This window comes from Sinocyclocheilus rhinocerous, unplaced genomic scaffold, assembly GCF_001515625.1.
Source record: "Sinocyclocheilus rhinocerous isolate Xijiao unplaced genomic scaffold, SAMN03320098_v1.1 scaffold1079, whole genome shotgun sequence".
Taxonomy (NCBI): domain Eukaryota; kingdom Metazoa; phylum Chordata; class Actinopteri; order Cypriniformes; family Cyprinidae; genus Sinocyclocheilus; species Sinocyclocheilus rhinocerous.
Window position 1 is genome coordinate 163,081 of NW_015650124.1, and position 10,879 is coordinate 173,959.

Sequence of the window (10,879 nt, forward strand, 5' to 3'; positions counted from 1 at the left end):
TATATATATGTACACACACACACACATACAGTAGTCAACATTTGAAGTGGATCAAAAAAGTTAATCAAAGTAGTATATATATTGCTGCTGTCAAGGAATGTTTAGTTCATTGTTTGTAATTTGCTTTAATGTGTAAAAACACACACACACACACACACACACATATATATGCGCTTATTATATGCTTATTTTTTCTGTTCAGTTTTTTCTGAATGAAATTAATATGTTTGTTTATCAAGAATGCATTGAATTGCTCAAAAGTAACCGTTAAGAATTTTTACATTCTTAAAAATCAATTTCAAATAAATGCTGTTCTTTAAAATAATTTTTTTTTAAAGCATATAAAATCTGTCATAATTTCTACAGAACTGTTTTCAACATAGATAATAATAAAAAACATGTTTCTTGAGCACTAAATCAACTTATTAATCAGCATATAAATTATTTCTGAAGGATCATGTAACCCTGAAGACTGGAGTAATGCTGCTTAAAATTCAGCTTTGAATCATAGGGAAAAAAATGACATTTTAAAACATATTCATGGGAAAACATATGTACAGAATGTCATAAGGGCATCAGTAGTCATAACTGGGAGTTTGACTGGAAAACAAAAAATAGGTTTTTTAGAACACCATTGATGATATCAAAATTTGTTAGCAGTCCATAAACAGAGAAATGTTGGAGTGGGTGTGGGAAGGTAGGAGATCACGCATATATTTTGGGAATGTCTGAAAATATCTACATTTTGGCTCAACCAACATAGGTTGAGATTAGGAAAATTCTGTTTGTAGACCTGCCTTTTACTCCCCTGTTTTTCTAGCTTGAAGGGATACCCCAGGATTTATGTAGTAAAAACCAGAGATGTATACTGCATATACTCTTATTAAGTGCAAGAAAAACCATAACAATTAACTGGATGAAGCCACACCCTCCAAAACTGCCCAGTGGATAGAACAACTTGAATCTATTTATAGAATGGAATATATGACTGCTCAACTCCAACTGAAACTGGACATTTTTATACAAAGGTGGACACCTGTTACTTTGTATCTGGACGCATTGAAAATGAACTGCTCAGTAAGGAACCTTGATTTATTCCCTGTTGTATTATTTGACAAGGTTGTATGTGTTTTCTTTCTACTCCTCTTATTTATTTGTTTTTTGTGTTTCTTTGAGTCACTGCTGCTGTCAAGGAATGTTGAGTTCATTGTTTGTAATTTGCTTTAATGTATAAAAGTAAAGTAAAAAAAAGCATATTCAAATAGAAAACAGTTATTTTAAATTGTAATAATATTTCACAGTATTACTATTTTTACTGTATTTTTTTTAATCAAATAAATGCAGCCTCTTTGAGCATTAGACTTCCTTCAAAAACATAACATTTTCTGACTTACTCTACATTTTCCAAATTTTGGGATGTTGTATATATAATTAATAATTATGTTTTGTGTATATAATAATAATTTTATGTGTTGTTTATTTCTATTTATTTAATTAACTAGTTATTATAATAAATCAACTACTGTTTATAGTAGTTATGATCTACTATATATACTATGATGTATAGTCATATGATCCGTATTTAGTGTACTTACAGACTATACTATACTTGTATAGTTTATGCTACCTGTGCGCTCTATTCCAAGTATTCTGAAACTTTTTGGTAGAAATGTGTGAGGAGCAGACTGAAATGTAATGAATTATTCACTCAAAATGTTGCCTTCTGTCAGTGCTTTCAAACATTTTCAGCTGCTGGTAGGTTCAGTTGAGTATGTAGTTATAACTAGCACTAACTGAAAGCCTTATGTCTCTGTTCTCTCTGCAGAAGAAGGGTGTGAAGCGTAAAGCCGACACCACCACTCCCACCACACTCGGCTTCCCCGTGACCGCAGCTGCTCGGATGGGAGGCATGGGGAAAGGTCACGGATCAGCCGGAGAGATGCCCCACTCGCTCTCCTCAATGCCCGTGGATTGTTCACCCAGCATGGGCGTGAACGAGCCCACCCACCTGCAGCCCCTCCTTGGGCGTCCGCTGTCCCGTCGTCCAATCAAACCTCCCCGTAAGGACCTGCCCGACTCCGTGCGGCCCCATCAGCCCTCGCGGCGGGGGAAACTAAGCAAGCAGCTTCGCTACTGCAGCGGCGTCCTTAAAGAACTGCTGTGCAAAAAACACGCGGCGTACGCCTGGCCCTTCTACAAACCCGTGGACGCGTCGACGCTGGGCCTGCAAGACTACCACGACATCATCAAACACCCCATGGACCTCAGCACCATCAAGGTGACTTGCATGAACTACACGCACACAGTACTGGTGCTGTTTGGATGGTCATGTATACATGGTTCCGCTGCAGGTTTGTGGCTCTGGAAAAGTCCTGGTAGCATTAAAGCAATCTGAGGTGATGTAATACGGCGCCTGTGTTTTGTGTTCCTCAGAGGAAGATGGATGAGCGCGAGTACAGAGACGCCCAGCAGTTTAGCGCTGATGTCAGACTCATGTTCTCCAACTGCTACAAGTACAACCCACCTGATCATGACGTGGTCGCCATGGCACGAAAACTGCAGGTACATGGACTGCCTCTGCTGTTTTGTATAAAGATACACCGATATAGAGATGCTTAATTCTGCTTAAATGCTAAATCCGAATTGATCCTAAAATAGGCTTCTGTTTTTGTGTAAAATGTTAAAACATCTAAACTGGACATGTTAGAGACAGTTTTCATGACATTCAACCTATGTAGTAATTGTTTTGGCTGATAGAATGATTTATATATTAATAATATTTATTTTTTAAATATATATTAGTAGTATTAGTATTACTGATTTAGTGTGTTAAATATAATTTTTTTTAATTTAATTTGGAGAAAATGAAGCTTGATATTATTTGCTTCTAATATCAGCCTAGTCAAACTGAGATTGATTTAAAAGTTATCTTAAATACAATTTAAAATAATAATATCATTATCATATAATATCAGTTATACTCATTTTAATATTTCACATTCTTTTTTTTATTTGATTGGAGAAAATGAAATGAATTATTTGCTTTTAAAATCAGCCTAGTCAAGCTGAGAGCGATTTAAAAAAAAATGTTTTAAATATAATAAAAAAAACAAAAAACACATTTTATTATTTTTTTTATTTAGATAATGGCAGTTATTTTTATTATTATTTTTATTGTTATTATTCATTGAAATATTAATTTTTTTATTTGATAGTTAAACTGAGTGTTTTATATATATATATAATAAAAAAAATGATGTAAACATTAAAAAAAATTATTTTAAGATTCTAGATAATATCAATTAGTTTTATGTTTTATATTTGTTCTTGTTATTGCTCATTTTAATGTTTTAAATTTTAAATCATTGTAATAAAATTAAAATGTTTTTTTTTTTATTGGAAAAAAATAAATTATTATATTAGCTGCCTAGTCAAATAATTGTAAAATAAATATAAAAATAGCAAAATTTATAAAAAATAAAATATTAAGTAATTAGATAATAAAAATATATTTATTATTATGACAGAAATATTTTACATTTCCTAAAAAGTTGTTTATATTTGTTAGCAGTTTTAATAGGATTGTCTTTCTACAGATGTAATATTTTAATATTCTTCCCTTTCTCTTTCCACAGGACGTGTTTGAGTTCCGCTTCGCAAAGATGCCTGACGAGGTTTCAGAGGAGGAGGAATTGTCTCCCATGCCATTAGGCCGGAACATGGGCATGCTGGGAATGCACCACTCCTCCTCTTCATCCTCCTCTTCCTCCTCCTCCTCCTCCTCTTCCTCCTCGTCGGAGAGCGAGCCGAGCAGCGACAGCAGCCCGAGCTCTGACAGCGAGGAGGAGAGGGCTCAACGCCTGGCCCAGCTGCAGGACCAGGTGTGTACTCAGGTACACAGACCTTCCTGTTACGCTCTACTTCATACATGCACATGAAGATGAATTCAAAGACCCTTTTACTTTGATAAATCTCTCTAGTCTTACTGTGCACGATTCATCCATTCACACATCCTTATAATAACTCGCATGTTAATCTAAAGAAAAAGTGTCATGGCTATGACTGTCATAACGTGATAGTAGCTTTGATCTTTTAACGTGTAGTATATGTCTGTGTTTTAGCTCAAAGCGGTACATGAGCAGCTGGCAGCCCTCTCCTCCGGCCCGATTGTCAAACCTAAAAGGAAACGAGAGAAAAAGAAAGACAAGAAGAAGAAAAAGAAGCCAGAGAAACGCAGAGGAAGTCGAAGTTTGATGAGTGATGAGCGGGACAAGCCTGTCAAACTGCCTAAAAGCAAATCCAGCCGTGCTTCACTGTCATCCACACAGAGCAAGAAAGGCCCTGCGAAGAAAAGCAGCAAGAACAAGTTTGTATTTTTCACTTCGCTTGTTCTTGTTGGGAGTGGAGTAGCTAATATGGATGGGAATTTAATTATTCCGCCCTAAAGAGTTTGTCCAAACTAGTGTTGTTACTTAACTAAGACTAAAAATAATAAAAAATCATTTTTTGCTAATCAAAATAAATCTGAAATACAATACAAAAATAAATATTCGATGATTTAAAAAAAAAAAAATAGAAATGTTGCCTTGTCAACTAACTGAAATAAGTTTAAGTTGAAGTACTAAAATTATTAAAACTGAAACAAAAATAAAGTTATATAGAAATATAAAAAAATGACTAAAACAAAAATTCTGTTGTCATTTTTTGCTAATCAAAATAAATCTGAAATACAATACAAAAATAAATATTAGATGATTTAATAAAAAATATAGAAATGTTGCCTTGTCAACTAACTGAAATAAGTTTAAGTTGAAGTACTAAAATTATTAAAACTGAAACAAAAATAAAGTTATATAGAAATATAAAAAAATGACTAAAACAAAAATTCTGTTATTAAAAATTCTGTTATTTTAATGAATAATAAATCATAATAATTTAATAAAAATACATTCTTTAATACATTCAACTTTACATATTTCATTTTTAAAGTACCATTTATTGCAACAAAAAACAATTTAGTTAAATGTTATAAACAACCAGTTTTTGACACCGATTCTGACCAATTCAGTTTGTGAGTTGTTGGATTAATTCAGTAGACTGATTCAACACAATAACCTGAGATGCTGAAGTACCATAGTAGCATTTAGTTAAGATCTAAACTGGTAACTAAAACGTTTTCATAAGGAGCAACATATCTTCACTTTAACCAGTAGCTTCACCCTCCCTCTGTTCAGCATTACAAGTCTCTTTTATTTGATTTACTCTGGCAGGAACACAAAGAAATCATCCTCGTCTCGTTTCGCAGCTGCCGCTGCCATCTCCTTACCGCACTACGACTCTGAGGAGGAAGAAGACGGTCTTCCCATGAGTTACGACGACAAGCGGCAGCTCAGCCTGGACATCAACAAGCTGCCCGGGGAGAAACTGGGCCGTGTGGTGCACATCATCCAGTCGCGGGAGCCCTCGCTGCGCGACACCAACCCTGAGGAGATCGAAATCGATTTTGAAACACTGAAGCCGTCCACGCTGCGTGAGCTGGAGCGATATGTGATGACCTGCCTGCGCAAGAAGCCTCGCAATCCGTACGGTGAGCAGAGATTTAGTGCTTGCTACCTATGACATAAATCTAGAAAATATCTACATATCATGGCCGTTATATATATATATCCACACACACACACACACACACACACACATTATATATATATATTTTATATATATAATTCATCTTCAGATTATTTATTTGTAATTTAGTAAATATGATGAAATATACTTTAAATTTACGTTTTTACTTTATTTTTGCTGTCAAACGATTAATTGCGATTTATTGCATACAAAATAAAAGTTTTTGTTTGCATTATATATGTGCGTGTTCTCTGTATATTCATTATGTATATATATAAATGCACACACATACCATATATATTCTGAAAATATTTACATGTATTTGCATGTCTATATTTATATTCATATGATTTAAATTGTAAATAAATATATTTAATATATTAAAAAAAATTTCTGAAATATACACATGCATGTGTGTGTATTTATATATACATAATAAATATACACAGCACACATACATATATTATGTAAACAAAAACTTGTTTGGGATTTGATTAATCGCGATTAATCATTTGACAGCACTAATATATACATAATAGTGTAAAAATATGGCATCGACCATCAACAACAACAAAAAAAATCAATACTGGTTATAAATCAACAGTAGTTATAATGCATGTTTTAGCTAGAATTATTTGTTGTGCGATGCATCAAGTGTAATCTAGATCTATCCTGTGTGCAGTGGTGAAGAAGGGAGGAGGTGGGAAAAGCCGAGAGGAACTGGGTCTGGAGAAGAAGAGGGAACTGGAGAGGAGGTTACAGGATGTGAGCGGACAGCTGAACTCTGCCAAGAAACCCCAGAAACCCAAAGGTAGGGCTGAGAGCAGCTTCTGAAGCACTCTTCAGTTTGCTCTATTACGTCTTTGTGTTCAGGCCTCAACAATAAGTTCGGTCTGATGGCCTGAGGCTGGTGTAATCGAGGTTCAGGCCAGTGTTGCCTTTATGGGATCGATTTGTTTTGTGTATAGCGCTGATGTTGAACAAGCAGACCACAATAGAGCGAGCACAGGTGAAAACAGTACACATAAGATGAGATCTTATGCTCAATAACTACTAGAAAGGAAAAAAAATGCAACAGACATGCTGCAAGATACTTGGGGCTGCATGATTAATCAAAATAAAGCCAAAAATCGTGATGATTATGGCTTCGTGATTATGGTGTTTTCAGCAGCTAAGAGCGACTTGGTTCACAATTAATTCCACTCCACACAAACTTGCAATTTGGGAAAGAAACATGCGCCAACCATCTTCCCTTGTAATGAGAAGTGCTTATAAACCAGCTGTTGTCAACAGAAGAAAAGGCTTTAAGGGCTTCCTGTGATTTTACAACAAAATAAAAAAGCTTGACGGTTTAACATTTAAAAATGAAAAAATTAAGACCGCGATAAATATTAGTATTGTAATGCTACCGGTATTGTAACATAAATTATAAATTCTTATTATTAAGTAAATTATTTGAAAACGGCACATATTGCGGTAGTAAAAAAAAATAAAAATTATAATATATGATTTAGGTACGCAACATTGCACGAACAAAATGTTTCAACACGATTGCAATGTGATTTTATACAATAGTAGTTCAAGAAACAAGAAGTTAAAATTAAGCGACTTACATTTTAGATGCAATATTGACTGTTTTTGCTCAATTTCGCTGATGAAAATAGTTCCAATCAAAGCCACAGCAGAACTGTTTTGTGTCTCCGAGCAACACGGCGGTGTTTCGTTACTGAATGAATCCACGTTTTTGAACGAATTAAGTGAGTCAATGATTCAGTAATCCATTCATTAAGACAGTAGTCACTTGCCTCGTTTCTGAATGAATCATCCGTTTGAACGAATCTGCTGCATCTGTTGACTAAATGACTCACTCATTCAAACAGTCATGTGCCGCCACCTACTGGTTTGGTTTCATATTTAAAACTATCATTGCATTTTCCCCAACATTTTTTATTTGTATTTATAAAAATATGTAAAACAGTAATCAAAAAAAAATAAAAATTATAATATATGATTTAGGTACGCAACATTGCACGAACAAAATGTTTCAACACGATTGCAATGTGATTTTATACAATAGTAGTTCAAGAAACAAGAAGTTAAAATTAAGCGACTTACATTTTAGATGCAATATTGACTGTTTTTGCTCAATTTCGCTGATGAAAATAGTTCCAATCAAAGCCACAGCAACGAATCTGCTGCATCTGTTGACTAAATGACTCACTCATTCAAACAGTCATGTGCCGCCACCTACTGGTTTGGTTTCATATTTAAAACTATCATTGCATTTTCCCCAACATTTTTTATTTGTATGTTTAAAAAATATATAAAAATTAATCTTATAAAATGAATTAATTGAAACAATGTAAGAATTCGATGTGAAAGATGACTCATTTAGTAAGGTTAGTGAAAAATGACAATTTAAGAAACCGTGGGAAATGACATCTGTTTTGTTATATACAGCAACTACTTTTCAGTTAATTGTTATTTCTATCCCTTTTCTAGTCACAGAGCACTTTATTTCGAGAGTTGTTTAAGTTGTTTAAGTGAGAGAACATCTGTAACTTTGTCCAGAGTGGGGTAATTGTAAAGTTAAATTTATGTAAATAATTTTTTGCATTAAAAAAGTATAGATTTTTGTTTGTATATGCTGTCAATTATAGTTTTTAGAAAGAAAATCGGAATCGGCAAAAATCGGTATCGGCAGGTCACACTTACAAAAAAAATCGGAAATCAGAATCGGCCAAGAAAATTGAAATCGGTGCATCTCTAAAAACAACGAATATTTTAATTGTATTAAAAATAAGAAATAGTACAAAGTAATTATTACTATTATTAAATAAATTATTTGGAAAAATTAATATTTTAATCGTATTAAAAATAAGAAACTACAAAATTATAGAAAATATTAAAAGTATTTATTATTATTATTAAATACTTTTTTTGTTAATTGTATTGCAGTAGTAATTTTTCTTCTTTGGTTTAATTATTTATTTTTTAAACCAGTTTTATAAGTTATTTGCTAAAAATAACAACAACAATAATAATAAGTTATTATTATAGTCATATTGATATATACCTGTTTTTTTTCCAAATCACATTTTAAATCATAATCACGTTTTTTTGTTTTTTAATTAGAAAAATTTCAGTTAAAGTTAGTTTTTTCCCAAATCATTTAGCCCTACAAATGCTCCAGTATAATATTGAATATTGAAGTAATATTGAATTACTCTCAAAGGTGCAGACCGATTGTATAATGTATACGTCCTGTAGGGATTTATATAAAATTATAGCGTAAATCCAGTAAGAAGTTAAGTTTTTAGCCACTTACATATTTTTACTGTACATATTTTTATTATTACAACTCTTGTATTCTTATCTATTATAAACCTTATTGAAAATGATTTAGCCTTTTGAGAACAAGCTATTTGTTTTTAGTCATTTGTCTTATGTCTATTTTAAAAATATAAAACCTACTTCCAGTATTCAAAAATATTTTTCATTGTTGTCTTTTATCTGGACAACCGACCCAGCCAAGTCAACAGCAAAACTCACTGTTGTTGAGCCCTGCCGAGTTACACCCGCAAAACCAGTTTCCTTCACGAGTGAAAACCGGTTTGGCTTTTCTCTTCCAGTGGAGAAGCCCAGCGGCGCGGAGCCTCACGCCATGGCCTCGCGTCTCAGCGCCAGCAGCTCCAGCTCAGGCTCCTCCTCATCGTCCTCCTCCTCCTCCTCATCTGACACCAGTGACTCGGACTCCAGGTGAAGAGGACTCTGGGAAGGCACAGGAAGCGGGCTCTCTGGGGCGCATTCATAGCTGCGGCCTGCCGTACAGACACCTTGTTTTCCGTGCCTCCTCAATCCAGGAACTATGTTTACTTCAGTGTAAAAAAAAAATGTATATATTAGGATTTTTTTTCTTTTATAAAGAAGGCTTTTACCAAGATGCCCATAATGGGAAAGAGTGCGTAATCATAACTACTTTTCTTAGTTGACGAAATAGCTTGTTGTTTTGTTTTGCTTCCATTTTGACAGTTTAATTGAGTCTTGAAACATTTCTTGCTTCTTTTTGCATTGCTTTAAAGATCAGGGCCAGTATTTAGATCTCTTTGAGCAACCAAAACTTGCATGAAGGTTTATAAAGGACCTTCAATGGGGAAATGAGAAAGAAAATGAAGAACTGCTTTGCATTTGCATTGGCTTTAAAACATTTAGGTTTTCACGCCGCGATGCACTGGACTTTTTTTGGGATTTGTTATGTACGTATGATATTATTCTTTCCATATGGCTTCGCAATTTGCTCTCTAGTTTCATTTTGCTATTGCTTTGATCTGTAAGAAATGGATTTAATTTGACGTTTTTTACATGATCGAATCAATGTCAAAGGACACTTTTTGTCATAAATCTGTCTGATTAGGCATCTGTGCAATTGTGATAATATTCATTGAAAATAACAGCCATAACGCCTCACCGGACTGGAGGAGATGGACTGGATTGGTTCATGAGCGCTAGAGAAACGCTGCTAGATTGAGTGGTTTGAATTAGTTATTTAAGTTGAATGTTAACTTGAGAGATCTGGTTTGTAGACGAGACTAAAGGAATCGCATTTAAGCAATAGACTGTCATTTATTTCTTGTATATAGAGTCCATGATACCATGCTGCTTTCTCGTTTGTATTTATTTGCATTGCTCTAACCTCTCTTTTCTAGAATATTCTTTTTGTGTATATAAGACACATGGCAGATCATTGTGACCTAATATTCCCTATCTGCAGTATAATTAAGAGTTTATGCGCTCCGGATTATACGTTGGTTTTTATTTGGATGGAAATACAAATACAACAAGTGAATGGTGTGAAGTGGTGTTTCAATATTTTATTTCATATTTTTGTTGGTGCAGCTCAGCAGCCTTGCAAAACAGGATATACTAGGTTGAACAATGTGGGTGTTTAAATAGTGTTTACAAGTAAACTCAAAAAAACAGCACGAGTGCTTTCGGTTTAGCACAAGGACATGAAGAAGTTCTGATTGCTGGTATTTTATGAGCGCAAGGTTTCTACAGTCTCAGAAAACATTTAAATATCAGGGGATTTTTTTGGGGGGGAAATTTGTGCTGTAAATGATCTCAATGGCAATTTACATAACTAATCCAACTGTCAACTATCCTACCAAATTTAATAAGAAGCGCTTATAAACCAGCTTTTGTCAACAAAAGAGAAGCTTTAAGGACTTCCTGTGATTTCCCCCCCCCCCCCCCA

General features: G+C 34.0%; 1 protein-coding gene across 2 annotated transcripts; it reads left to right on the forward strand.

Moving 5' to 3' along the window:
* The first annotated feature begins 1,780 nt into the window (after positions 1-1,780).
* On the forward strand, positions 1,781-10,470 carry LOC107711543 (bromodomain-containing protein 2-like). Of its 2 annotated transcripts, none has more exons than XM_016516532.1 (7): positions 1,781-2,278; positions 2,434-2,562; positions 3,636-3,893; positions 4,122-4,366; positions 5,271-5,587; positions 6,308-6,436; positions 9,258-10,470. In XM_016516532.1, exons 1-7 carry the CDS (start codon positions 1,805-1,807, stop codon positions 9,386-9,388), a joined length of 1,683 nt encoding a protein of 560 aa, XP_016372018.1. In that variant the 5' UTR covers positions 1,781-1,804; the 3' UTR covers positions 9,389-10,470. The 2 variants fall into 2 exon arrangements, with proteins under 2 accessions (XP_016372018.1, XP_016372019.1); XM_016516533.1 differs by having other exon boundaries at positions 3,636-3,881.
* Positions 10,471-10,879: the final 409 nt, after the last annotated feature.

Coding starts and splice junctions, on each gene's coding strand:
- LOC107711543 (XM_016516532.1), top strand. CDS start 1,805: ATGTCTCTGTTCTCTCTGCAGAAGAAGGGTGTGAAGCGTAAAGCCGAC. Junction 3,894..4,121: donor AGGACCAGGTGTGTACTCAG/GTACACAGACCT, acceptor TCTGTGTTTTAG/CTCAAAGCGGTACATGAGCA. Junction 5,588..6,307: donor GAAGCCTCGCAATCCGTACG/GTGAGCAGAGAT, acceptor TCCTGTGTGCAG/TGGTGAAGAAGGGAGGAGGT.